At 46.8% G+C, this 13,236-nt stretch overlaps 1 protein-coding gene across 1 annotated transcript; it reads right to left on the reverse strand.

The window, feature by feature from the left end:
* Positions 1-5,378: 5,378 nt before the first annotated feature.
* Positions 5,379-10,323, reverse strand: LOC135918593 (uncharacterized). The gene is made up of 10 exons (XM_070526588.1): positions 9,917-10,323; positions 8,632-8,980; positions 8,232-8,397; positions 7,687-8,077; positions 7,453-7,617; positions 7,112-7,298; positions 6,832-7,016; positions 6,171-6,415; positions 5,641-5,789; positions 5,379-5,576 (listed from the first exon to the last, which is right to left on the reverse strand). Exons 1-10 carry the CDS (start codon positions 10,244-10,246, stop codon positions 5,413-5,415), a joined length of 2,331 nt encoding a protein of 776 aa, XP_070382689.1. The 5' UTR covers positions 10,247-10,323; the 3' UTR covers positions 5,379-5,412.
* Positions 10,324-13,236: the final 2,913 nt, after the last annotated feature.

The raw sequence follows: 13,236 nt of genomic DNA on the forward strand, positions 1-13,236 counted from the left end.
CATATTGCGTGTTTCGTGTGGCCGATGCACGTGTACGCTCCGACGAAGACCACAAACGCTCTCTGGCTCTCGAGTTGTCGGTTGAACTGACCAGCGCTGCAGTCACCCTTTCCAAATATACTTTCTAAAGAGGCTTTAGTCATAATCCTTTGTTCGCGTAACAATGTTACTCTTGACGAGACCAGGAAACAGAACATTTTCGTACGTGAAGCCGCGCTTTTACGGCTTCAACTTGAATCTGAATGATTTGATTGCATCTGGCATTACTCCAAGCCACTCCAGCCGACCGCCTAACCTTCCGGAAGAGACGACGATGTCACCCTAGAAGGCGAAATAGGACTGCAACTTCAAGACAGTCACTGCTGTGTTTCCCACCCACTGAAACCACGCATATGTTGAGCAAAATTCTGAACCACATAACATTCTACACGAAGAGGCCGCCTGCCGTTTTCATGCTCTTGTATCTGTGTGCGACGCCCTCCATTTATTTTGTCTTCTTCAACTCTTCTCTAACTATTCTTAGCACCTATTGACGAAAAATACACTGCAAAACACGACTGCTTATATCCCTCGCCTATATGTCGGAACTAGGCATCATTCTTTGTGACTCCGTTCTCACGGCGGTAATTGAAGCAAATGCACCGAGTTCCATTCTTGTTTTTGACTAATTCTACAAGAGACCCAGACGGGCTCTTCGGCGCCGGGAAAATTTCGTTGCAGAGCAATTAACGCACTTCTTGCTTCGTAAATTGTAGTTCTTTTCCTGAAACTCGGACAAGCTGTGTCGCAGTAATCCAGCGTATTGTTCGTTTATTTTCTTATGCTTAGTAACTGCTGCTTGTCTAATTTCAATAAAGTCGGCATCAGTAGCGGAGAAATTCTACCTAAATTCCCATTGGCTGCGACGCCACGTCACCAGCGCCTCGATGGAGCAGCACTGGCGAAAGGGAACCCCTCCTGCTGCGTAGGCGCGCCTGGTATTGCGTGAGACCAGAGGGCACTGCCGCGAAGTGCCTCTCGCTCACCTCTGATGAGCTTAGCTATTGCGCACGCCAGCCTTCATGACTGATGCTGCTCACTCGGTCTTTCGTCGCGCAGTAAATCTGTGGCATACGGCGTTAGCATCTCGGGCTGCTGTTGGTGCTTACAGGCTAGGGAAGCAGGTACCGCTATGGAGAACGAAGCGCCTGCATAGTTGGTGGCCGCAACCACGGCAATAGCGAATCAGGGACGTCCGCGCCAGTACACCACTGACTAAATAAGAGAACGGAGAACACACCAAAACGAGCAAATAGGTAGAGGCACGTGGCCGCGATGCCCCCTCCCTTCGCTCTACATCTGGTGCTAGTGCGGCAGCGGCTCTTCCGTTTCTCGCGCTCTGCTCCGTCGAGGCTTGAATGTGCGGCCTGAGTTCATGAGGCGCTGCATGGGGCCATAGCAGAACGTGTGCATCCGCACTGCCCCTCTGTTGGAATTCCATGTGCTTAAAGTACTCGACCACTTAGTGCGGGCCCAACGTCGTAACTAAAGAATAAATAAAAAATCAATCAATTTAAAAGCTAAACTCGACAACATACCCCGCATCCAAACTCGAAAACATTACTCGCAGCGCAAAACCCGAAGTACCGCTCAGCGGTGTTCAATTGGACATTATTGCTTTCGCATTTACAACTCAAAGAATGTACTTAGGTGTCCTCGAATTTCATATTTTTATTGCCAAGTATGTAATTGGGTCTGCTGTGCATAGCTCTTGATGTTTGCGGAGCCAGCAGCAAGAAAAAGAAACAAACGAACATGAAGGGTCCCAGGAGGAAGGGTAGTAGAAAAGGAAACAGGAAATAGGAAACGGACTTGCAATAAGTCCGTTCATTTCTTATATTTCAATATTTTATTTCCCTAGGAATGGAGAAGCAAAAATTGGAGGACGCTTAAGCTTCGCCTTCAAGAGTGGGACGCGACAGCGTTCCCGTCGACCCGCCAAGGGGTATAAGACAATGCGCTACGGCACAGCGATCACTTACGATGCGCCCCGCATCGGACTTAGCGCCCACCTATCACGCGGTGAGCGTCGAGCAACGCAGTGTTCGGCGCGGCAACGAAACGTGCGCCTGAGCGAACGGAACGAACCAAAGAACTCGGTGTCTCGGAGGGGAAACGATCTACGCCAGCCAAACGTCGTGATCGGCACGGGCAGAGAGATAGATAGTAATCTAAAGAAAGGACCGGGAGCACGGCGAAGCGTCGTCAGGGGAGAGGGAGTCCCGCGACGCGCCTGGCAGCGGTCCCAATGCGCGCGCGGCGCGCCTCCTGTCGGGGCAGCGCCGTACATTGAGAGGAGGGGGTCTTCTGTGTTTGCCGCAAGATGGCTCTGCGTGTGCGGAAAGCGCAGAAGAAATGCAGCGGAAACGCACTTCGCAACTCGTGTAATTGTGACTTCTGCACGTTACATGTTCATAATCACCGATATACACCGCAGTATAACTTTCCACGGCTCGTTTCGAAGGCAACACCGCATTCACTAGAGGCGCGTTTGCACCGCTTGGAAGCATCGAACTCGTGGCTGAGTGGTAGCGTCTCCGTCTCACACTCCGGAGACCCTGGTTCGATTCCCACCGGGCCAATCTTGGAAGTTGCTTTTTATTTATGAAGCGCCAGCCGTGATTTATCGCTCACGGTCAACGCTGCAAACGCCGACACCAACGCCGACGACACCGGCTTTTCTGCGACACGAGCTCCTTAACGCTATCGCGTTAAAATTTCTTCGTACTCTTTGCATAAATGTGTGCGCCACATAAAAAAGCATATTAGTAATACAAAACATTTGATTTCGACGAAAAGCAATCCTTATTAGTCCCACGAGCACCGAATGACTCTCGTGTCTGGCGGAGCGCTTCCGGTTCACTTCCTGAGACGGCCGTAGATGAAATTCAACATAAATCAGAAAAACAGGAAAAATAGCAAAGTACAAAATTCGTGAGTTTCATTGTAGATATATCAGAACATATGTTTAGTTTCAAGTTCAGTTACAGAAGTGTCTATAATAATTATAATACTTTTTAAATCACTTTTTTACCACACACCAAAGCACAGACTCATAGACTTTCGAGACCCGCCAGGTAAGCACTCCTTTGGCGAAATTCTTGGAAGCCCAGAAGTACACAGAGATAATAATGACGTCTTAAATTACGTCACGCACATGAAGGTGGCATGGTATTTAACCGGCTGCTTAAAGGGAAGCTGAAAGGTTTTCCAGAAAAAATGAGTGAACATGTGTACATAATGGTTTTCAACCCTCCGAATTCGAATATCGTATCGAAATTGAGATAAAGAAAGCGCAAGTATGTTTTATTTCGACGAAAAGTGCAGCAGCGGACACGCCCAGCTCGCGCGTCTCGTTTCCGCCTGTGATTGGTCGGGCGACCCGTGACGTCAACTTTAGCGACCGACCGCTGCCGCTCCACATGAAGCGCGGTGCCAGGTAGTTTGGTGCTGTAATGGAAAATAAAGAGGTAATGGAAAATTTAGAGAGACTGCGTTTTTCGGAAGAGTTCGGCGTTGCTCCCTACATGTACTAGCCGATTGCTAAGAGCCGGCCTCTCGAAGAAGCAAACGATGCTGGTGCGAGCAGTGCTTTCGACGAGAACGAAAGCGAAGTCTTGGGATCTCCTCGTGTTGGAAATGCTCTTTGGTGAGTATGTTTTTTGCAAATCGATCTAGTGATCTCGCCGATCTTTCGCCGATCTAGTGAGCTCGTTTCCGGTCAAACAACTGCAGTGTTGTGTTCCTGCATGCCTCCTCGTGGAACGTAAGCGGGGATGCGATCGTCGGCATTTGTGCGCTGTCCAAAGCTGTCCGCAACCTACAAAGACGGTTCAAACGCGTGAAAAGCTTCCCGGTTCATGCAGTACGTGTAGTGACCTTCATCTGTGCGCCATCCGCACACTACTCGTAACCGAAGTCGTAAAGGCGGCAAATTCCGTCGGCTACGTGAGAGGGTCGGTTTCTCGCTGTGCGCGAGAGACGGGGGCGGGAGCGTAGCGTCCTGGCGTGCGCCGGCTTTCCAGCACGTGCAAACTCTACATTTGCACGGCGTTATGGTAGCTGCGTGCAGGCTGTTTTACAACACTCGTGCAAATAGAAAATTCGCGGCGCTTTGCGACGAAACCTGCGTCGAGGACGGGAAATAAACATGCACCTTCCGTTCAGCGTGCTAACACGAAGGAGCTCGCAGTAAATCAAAATCCAGGTTTGGGCGAGTTCGTGTATTCATAAGGCCTTCCAACACCAGTTATCATCAGTCAGTCCGCACGCGTGCCGTCTTTGTTTTCGTTGCTCCGATCTTTTCGCGCTGCGTTTAGAAAGCCTGCTAGTGGAAAGTAGTCCTCTCTCATTCTGTGGCCATATACAGCAAGTGCGCAGGCCGAATTGCAGGGCTGGCCATATACATGCTGCGTGCTTGATAATGTATCAAGCTAAGGTGCACTTGCTAATTTGATACTAGTTCTTTGCATGTGTTCATGAGTGCAAATGCTTCTTTGGTAGTCTTTGATGCCATTTTAAACACACTTCACTTTTAACAGGTGTTCGTGCCATCACTGCATTCCAATGAACAATGAAGAGGACTGCTGCTGCTGTCAAGAAATTAACGAAATCACTCAAAAGCAGAAGCATGCACAATGCATCACAAGGTCCCGAAAATTTAAAGACGTTTGTCTGAACAGGACTGTGCTTGAAGTGGCACTTGTGCAGCAAGGTACTACATTATCAGGAAAAGAACCCACAAACAGGTGAGATTTGATATAGATCAGATATGTGCTGCAATATAATTTACTTTCACTTACAGACAGTTGAGATATGCTGCATATCGCCAATTTGCATATCTAATATGGAGAAGAATGGGCAAGCACAAGAGACGCATTCTGCCAAGTTGTGTCCTGTGTGCTATGCGGAATAAATATCCATCTCATAATGGAGTGTACACGGGGTTCAAACATTTTTCAAGCTGCGTCGAAGTGAGTATTTAAACATGTTAGTAAAGGAACTGAATTACTGCATGCACCGATCTTGACATTATGAACCAATATGAATTGCATCACTTACCAATTGACTTTACAACTTTCATGCATGTAGTAAATGTTTTTGGCACAATAAAAAGTGAATTTGGAAGCACATATATATTTTATTCAGTGTCATTTTATCTGGTTGCCACACATGTAAAATAGAAAAACAGCCAACCCTAGCATACACAAACACATATTTATAAAGTTATTTACATGGATGTCGTGAAGCTGTCACAAAGGTAGTGTGTCATGCACTGTGTCATGAGTCTACAATGGCTTGTGTTAGGAGCAAACCAGCTTTTCACATTGTTGGCATTCTCATTACATTTTGCTACAAGATCATAATATCTAACTACTTGTTGAATCTTGTTCTCCGCCTGTTTACAAGCTCTTCCTTTGATGCTTTAGGAAAGCGGCTGCTGAGAGGTGGCGGAATCTTCGCATTTGTGGTCCTTCTCGTCCGTAACACTGTGACAGCGTCCAGCATAACCACTTCCAGTAATCTCTTCACATAGCCTGCATTAGGATTTCACAACGCAATGTATGTGTGAAGAAATAAAGTGCAATATCATCAGTTTACCATGTGTGGGTTGCTCCTTTACAGGACAGGCAACCGCATTGCCTCCTGTGGCTTTCGGGTATTTCACAATCCACCTAGAAGTGCCATCCTGTGTGCATGCCTGCCTTCTCTCACTGTTCTCATTGTAGTGCATGGCTGCTAACCGAGTCCTGAAACAGTTACATTTAATCATTTTGTCACTTCAGGCCATTGAATCGTGAAACAATTTGATGCATCCAAGATATGCAGGGGACAAAATACAGAGTAGAAACAGTGATTGGTAATTAAACAAACTACAGCCAGGCAAACAATCTGTGGACCACGGCTTGGACTCCAAAAGCAGCCAAGCAATGACAAATCTGCTATTAACGAATGCTTGATCACTGTAATGAACCATTGTGGCCTCAGTATAGTTTATATACTACATTTTTTTATTTCATATGGTGTTCATATATTTATCTGGTATAAGCAGTTTCTTCACTGAAACACACTGCTCACTTGATCTCAGTATCTCATCAAGACTCAACTGCAAAGCGGAAATATTTAGTTACCTTGCCACCATTCCTTCAAAGGAGTACTGGCACAACTTGGGCGCGAAATGCAGCAGCACGCTATGGAAAGCTTCTAAACCATAGGTCTGGAACTTCGTTGCTAGTTGTGGCAAATCTCTCAGGAGGGCCTTGGAAGTCGCTACTTCCTTCAGCTTCTGGAAAGCCTTCGACTCTGAATGAAAAATGTAGAAGCACCAGTGCCAAGTGTATACACCAGCCATATGTGTGGATAAGCAAACTGGCTGCTGCACGTATTATTCCACTGAGGTAGTAACATTACATATTACAGCACCAAGCTAATATATTTTCTTGCATCATAATATATGCCATTATTCCGACTGTGACAACAGAGGTGGCACTTTTTCAGCTGGCAACTTCCAAAATCAGAAAACAAAACTTGTGCATGCGATTAGAGCTACAGCGGCATCTATAGCAAGAAAGAATAGAAAGAAAGAATGGAAAGAAAGAAATACGGATTCAACAGCAAAAAGCTACACAATATTTCTGAAGTGGTCAGACATGATGTACTCGCATGACACTGCTTGGTACAGCTGATATGTTCTTCATTGATGTATGTTATATTTCCATCAAAAGGCAGAGTACCTGTGCGAAGCCAATTCCGCGGTTCAATGTCTCCATGAAGAGAGGATGCAAACAGTGCATCCTCATGGCTGTGAATGTCTCTGACATGATTTAGCAGTGATTTCCACTTCGGAACAATTAGCTCCTTGTGGCCCTCACTTGAGGCAGCCGACCAATAGAGGTGGTTCCCAACAGCTTGCGTCCACTCCTTGAGCTCTTTGGAGTCATTTGTCTTAGCCACAGCAAGCAACTTTTTGTGAACACCTGAAATTTTAAAAAATATATGCATGTCTTTCTTGCAAGAATGCATAATGCAAGTAAAAATATTCTGGTCCAGTCAAGTACAGACTACATCATACCTTTAACGACATGCCAGACATCGAATTCATGCGTGATGTCGGACCTCTCCTTCCGAAGAAAACACTTTATCTGGGCATGCCGGTCGGTACCAATTGACGTCACATCAATGTGGTGATCCTGGAGGAAGCTGAGGCTACGTTTCAGGCCTTCCAGCTCCATATAGCAGCTTCCGCCTACTTCATTGGACTGCAAAACGTGACAATTCAGTATGTTTTACACATAACAATGGTCTGTCCTCTATAAACAGAATGAAAGTGAAGTGATTATTTGCTGCGTAGACTTATCTTCTAGCACTGGTTGTTACAGATATACCATGCTATAGAACACAGTTTAAACAAACCTGCACAAGTTCAAAATGCAGTATTTTGTTGCGTTGAAGATCCAGAAAGGAGTATGTTCCAAACTTTGCGCTAAATCCAGGCGAATCGGCTCGCCCATCACCGGCAAGTCTCACTTTTTGCTCCCCTATATCCACAAGCAACAGTTGCTGTTCGTTTTTCCACACCTAAAGAAAATTCCCACTAAATTAAGCACATGTCAATTGCTTTAAATATCTTTTAAGAAATATGCTTACCTTCCCAATGGCAGGCCAGAGGTGAGAACGCTGAATGTTGAAAAATGTCCTCTCTCCGAATACTTGTACCCCAACAAGCGAAAGCATCCGGAGGGTAGCAGTTGGGTTGCACCCAGAAAATAGTATGGCTGCAGAAAGCCGCAGGTTGAGCACAGCCAACTGCTGAATGCAATTTTGATTTTGCCAAGAAATCGTGTGGCCCGACTTGCAGACTGTAGTCATCTGAAAAAGAGTTCCTTGGCACTGGACATGACATGTGCAAGGTGCAAAGCACTTGCGGCAGAAATTGAAAAGCTTCCTAAGCTGTTTCTCCTGGACTAAAATAATTCTTTCATTATCAGGAGTGTCACTGCAGTCCTCACTGCAATTCCTTTCATCGGAGTCGATATTCCTGGAAAAAACAACAATCTTTCAGCTAAGGTGCATAGCACAGACCAAGGGAGCTTGCAAAATAACTGCGTCTGTTGTGCGCACTGACCCAGTGCGATCGTAACAAGCCAAATTGAGAAAGCACTGCAATTTTTTACGCCATTGACATAACGTACCCCTCTTTCCAGTCACTCAAGGGGCAGTAGTCGTCATCACGGCTAAATGAGTCGCCATTGTCACAGAGTTCCTCGTTATCACTGTCCTCGGAGCTTGCTTCACACACCGTAGTGCCCAACTGTACCTGGGTGGCCACACTAACCATCGAGGTACCAACCTGAACACCTGGTAAAAAATTGAAGTACATGAACAGGAGTTATCAGGACTGAATGAGGTTAATTTCATTCAACTAATACTATGTCCACCGACTCAGCTTTAGTGACGCTAAAACATTTGTAGTATTACAGAAATACGATTCCCTTATTACAGCCGATAAGTTATCCCACTAACTGAAAGAAAGCATGCAGCTGGTACACTGAAAAAGGCATGCCAAGTTTAATAGAGCATATATATACATACCTATAGAAACACCAGAAGACTTTGTCTGTGCTTCCTTTGATTTGCATTTTCTTTTCATGTTCACTTGTGATGCCTTAGAGCAGTTTTCAGGATGAATAATGACTTGAAAGCACTTGTCGTCACCTTTATGGGAGATCAGTGCTGGTTCTTGGGCACCGTCTGCAAGTGGCAAGTTTCTTGTAGCGCAGTCATGATCTGTGATGTCAACTGCCATGAATTCTTGATCTTCACTGTCATGTGGTGTGCAGTCATCTGGTGTGCAGTCATCTGGTGTGCAGTCACCTGGTGCGCAGTCACTTGGTGCGCAGTCTTCAGTGCAAGCCGTGTTGCCTAACAGTTCATTGAGAACCTGAATATGTAAAAAAAGAAAACCATATGATGCTCTTGCTGCAAACAGGACAAAGGAAAGTGCACTTCAGTACGAGTAAAATTTTTCCATGTCTTGCAAAAATAATTTCAACGCTCGCTTTATGGAACAGATGAATTTTACAGCTGCGTTGCAAATCACACATGTCATCTCTAGGCGAAGAGGCACCATCTATATATGCGTTAGCTTCTCCATACTTGTATTCATTTAGGTAGCTAGAATAGGCTTTAATGGTTGCCATATAGCTAAAAAGTTTGCTCCCAGACCTCCGTGACACCTCTCTTGAAGGTTATGAAACATTGGAAGGAAAGAGGCTACGTAGACTACCCTACTCCTGCGCGTTCATAAAGGAAGTGTCTCTTGCATTGTGGTTTTCCTCATCTTTATTTTGAAATGTGCCACTCGATGCTACAAGTTTTTTTATGTTTTATTTGCCGGGAGCCTTCTCGAGGCAAACGCTTTCTCGGCGCTCCGAGGACGAAGAAAAAGGTGCCGCGCCAATTTTCTAACATATTTTGGTCACAGAGGACTACACATGAATCCTACAATGCTTGAACTTAAATAGAACCAAGCGAGCGCATCTAGGTATCGCGTTTTCACACGTACGAGCTTTCCGAGTAGAATTACGTGCGGCGCGCAGTCTCCGGTTGCGAATTTCGCATAGCGTAGCCGCAGTCTCGATATGTGATACGATGGGAGAGCTGCGCACGAGCCTAACCTTGAAACGCTTTCTTTAGTACGGTGCCGTTTGCTACCGTTCTCGTACAAGCGCCGTTTAATTCAGGCGTAACGCCTCACTGTTAACAAGAGCCGGTACACCAGCTCAAACTCCATTTATCTGAAAAGAGCATTGTAGCAATCACTAGCTTACACGTATTAAACTACGCTGAACAATGGTTCGCGCAGTCAGGTTCTTACCTCAAGCTTCCTTCTTTTCGCGAAAGCTGGCCTTGACAGCGGTGACGAGCTCCTTGTGTACGCGAACACTGACGGCACTGCGCCGGGCTTTAGACGAGCCGACTTGACTGGCAAACCCAACGCACGTTTTAACGACAAATTCTCGTGATAATCGTCGTCACGGAAGTGGTTGGAGCACAGCAGTGTTGTTCTTGAGGGCTTGAAATTCTTTCGCTTTACAACAGCCTCCCACTTCCTAAAAAGCTTCTTGTCTTGTGGGAAGCAATGGAAGACAACATCGTCGCGGCCGCTGGTGTTCGTGCAACCGTAGGCTGCACAGAAAGACGGCATGATCGGCCCACCACACCAGTTGATGCTGCGCACGTTGACCACCACTCTACATACACACAGACGCACCAACAAAGAAATGCAGGGTCGATCGAAGCAGATTACGACGGCACGCACGCAGAAACAAGCACGGTCAGGCACGTCCGCGCAGGCTGCGAAGGAGCAAAACACTAAAGTTGACGTCACAACACGGCGGTTTCCGGTCTCCGCTCGCATCGTCAGCGTCAGCAGCAGCGCGCGGCATTCGACGGGGGGCGGAGCTACAGCGCAATTTCAACCGACGATTACGTCGCTCCTATTGGAAAAAAAAAACCAAATTTGACCTACATGGTTTATAAGGTCCCGCATCCGTATATGAGCGTCTTATTGAATTCGACAGACTCTTCAGCTTCCCTTTAACGGAAAGCGGTTGCCTGTCGCAAATTTATTTTTTATTTATTTTTTTACCCACAGCGCCACAGTGGCATTACAGAAGGGGGTTGTACAAAGAGAGGGAGAGAGAAATAAACTTTATTGTGAGACTAGGCTTCTTGAGCCCAAAGGTGGGTGGCCTCCTCAGTCCAGGTGGCCATGGCTCGCTGCCGCCGCCCGAGCCCTGTTCACCAACCGCAGCTGGCTGTCAGGGTCTTGCGTCACCAGCAGAGCCTCCCACTGGTCTTCCAATTCTTCTTCTGAATCCGCCTCTTTCTGCATGTTATCGCCTGGTGGCGATGATGATGGTTGTGCTTCTCGATTATTCCGGCATCCAAGCACCATATGGCGCAAGGTGTTGGGCGTGTCCGGCGGGCAGAACTTGCAGTCCCGCCCGTAGATGCCCGGGTACTTGGCGTGCAGCAGTGTTCCGTGTGGGTAGGTTCCAGCCTGTAGTCTTCTCCAGGTTACCTCTTGGTCCCTACTCATCGTCTTATGCGCGGGCGGGTAGCAACGCCTCTGCTTCCTGTAGTGCGCCAAGATATCCGAGTACTTCTTGGATATGCGTTCATCATCCTCGTCACAGTCGTTGTTACGTGTTCTCTGCGCGTCGGAGGTGGCTCGGCGTGCATGATCTCGAGCCGCGGCGTGCGCCGCCTGGTTCCCCGTTAGAGACTCGTGTCGCTGCGTCCAGAGGATTTGTGCTGCTTCTATCTTGGTGCTGTTCAAGACCTGAAGTGCTGCCTTTCCAATCCTTCCATTCATATACCTTCTGCATGCTTCTTGCGAGTCCGTCACCACGGTAACCATGGCCTTCTTGCTCGTTGCGATGACCAGGGCTATGCCCACCTCTTCCGCAGTGCTTGCGTCCTTGGCACGTATGGATGTGCCCGTAAGATGTTCGCCATTCTCGTCAACTACGCTGATTGCGAATCGGTCGTTGGTACTGTACGCAGCTGCATCCGTATATCTAACGTTTTCTTCTTTGCCGTTGGTGCGTTCGAGTATGCGCTTGAGCGCCTGTATTCTCGCCTGTCTCCTTTCCTTGTCGTACTCGGGATGCATGTTTCTGGGAATGGTACTTATGTGTAGCTTGTCTCTGATCTCGTGTGGGATACGCTGAGGTAGGTGCCTTTCATCCTCGACTTGGTAGCCCAGATCTTGCAGCAGGGCTCTTCCCGTCTTTGTCAGCTTCAGTCTCTCCAGTTGGTTGACGTTGTGCGCCTCCACGAGCTCTTCCCACGTGTTGTGGACTCCCATTTTGAGTAATTTCGCTGTGGACGTGGAGGGGGACAGACCCAAGGCAATTTTGTATGATTTTCTGATGAGGGCGTTTACTTTGTCTCGTTAACTGTTCTTCATGTCAACGTATGGGGTCCCGTACGTGACGATGCTCGTGAGCAGCGCTTGAATCATTTTCGTGCAGTCTTCTTCCTTGAGTCCGTGGCTTTTGCTCGTCACTCTTTTGATAAGGTGGGTTATTTGTTGCACTGTTCTCTGAATTTTTTCCAACTCTGCTCCCCCGGCCCCGTCCTTTTAAGTCAGGAGTACGAGGATGCGGAGCGTCGTAACCTGCGGAATCATGATGCCTCCCACCTTTACTACCGGGTCTGGTATCTGCTGCGGTTGTCGGCCTCTTGTGCGCTTTCTTAGCACCAAGAGCTCCGATTTTTCAGGTGCGCACGTCAGTCCACATGTTTCCAGGTACTTTTCCGTAGTGTCAACCGCTTCGGTTGTACAAAAGAAAAAAATATTACAATGGCAGTCACAATGACAATGCAAACACTTCATTGTCAGTAATATTAACAAGAAATGAAGATAAAGCATTCCATTCTCGAACAGTGTGAGGAAAAAACGAAATCTTGAACATATCGGTTCTTGACCTGAATTCACGCACTTTATGGTTATGATCAACCCGCTCGGACGTGTACTGTGGATGAAAAATGTACTTCTCCCTAGGAATAGCAATCTTATCGTAATATATATTAAGAAAGAATTTAAGCCTTAGCTTTCTTCTTCTTACTTCAAGGGGTTCCCATTCTTATTCCTGTTTTATGCCAGACACACTAATGTATCTACTATAATTCCCAGAAACGTAGCGGGCCGCTAAGTTCTGGATTATTTCTAATTTTTGTCTGTCAGTCTTTGTCGGCGGGTCCCATACAGTACAAGCATATTCCAACGCGGACCTAATATACGTTTTAAATAGTAAATCCCTAGAGTCTTGCGGCAACATTCTCGTGTTACGGCGCAAGAAACCCAACATTTTGCAAGCTTTCCCAGCAACATAATCAACCCGTCGATGCCAACATAGTTTTGAGGTGATGTACACGCCTAAATACTCATATTCGAGAACAGTTTCCAATAAGTGGCCGTTTATGTTATAGACGTAATTAGGTACATTCTTTTTCCTCGTGAAACACATGTGCACTGTTTTTTTGCAAATTTATATTCATGTGCCGCTGTTCGCACCACCGGTGCAATGTATTTAGGTCTTCCTGCAAAGCAAGCGAATCCTGGGAATTTTTCACTTCTCTGTAGACCACACATTCATCAGCGAAGAGTCGCATGTGGGAAGTAAT

The sequence above is a fragment of the Dermacentor albipictus genome, chromosome 10 (assembly GCF_038994185.2).
Source record: "Dermacentor albipictus isolate Rhodes 1998 colony chromosome 10, USDA_Dalb.pri_finalv2, whole genome shotgun sequence".
Classification (NCBI taxonomy): domain Eukaryota; kingdom Metazoa; phylum Arthropoda; class Arachnida; order Ixodida; family Ixodidae; genus Dermacentor; species Dermacentor albipictus.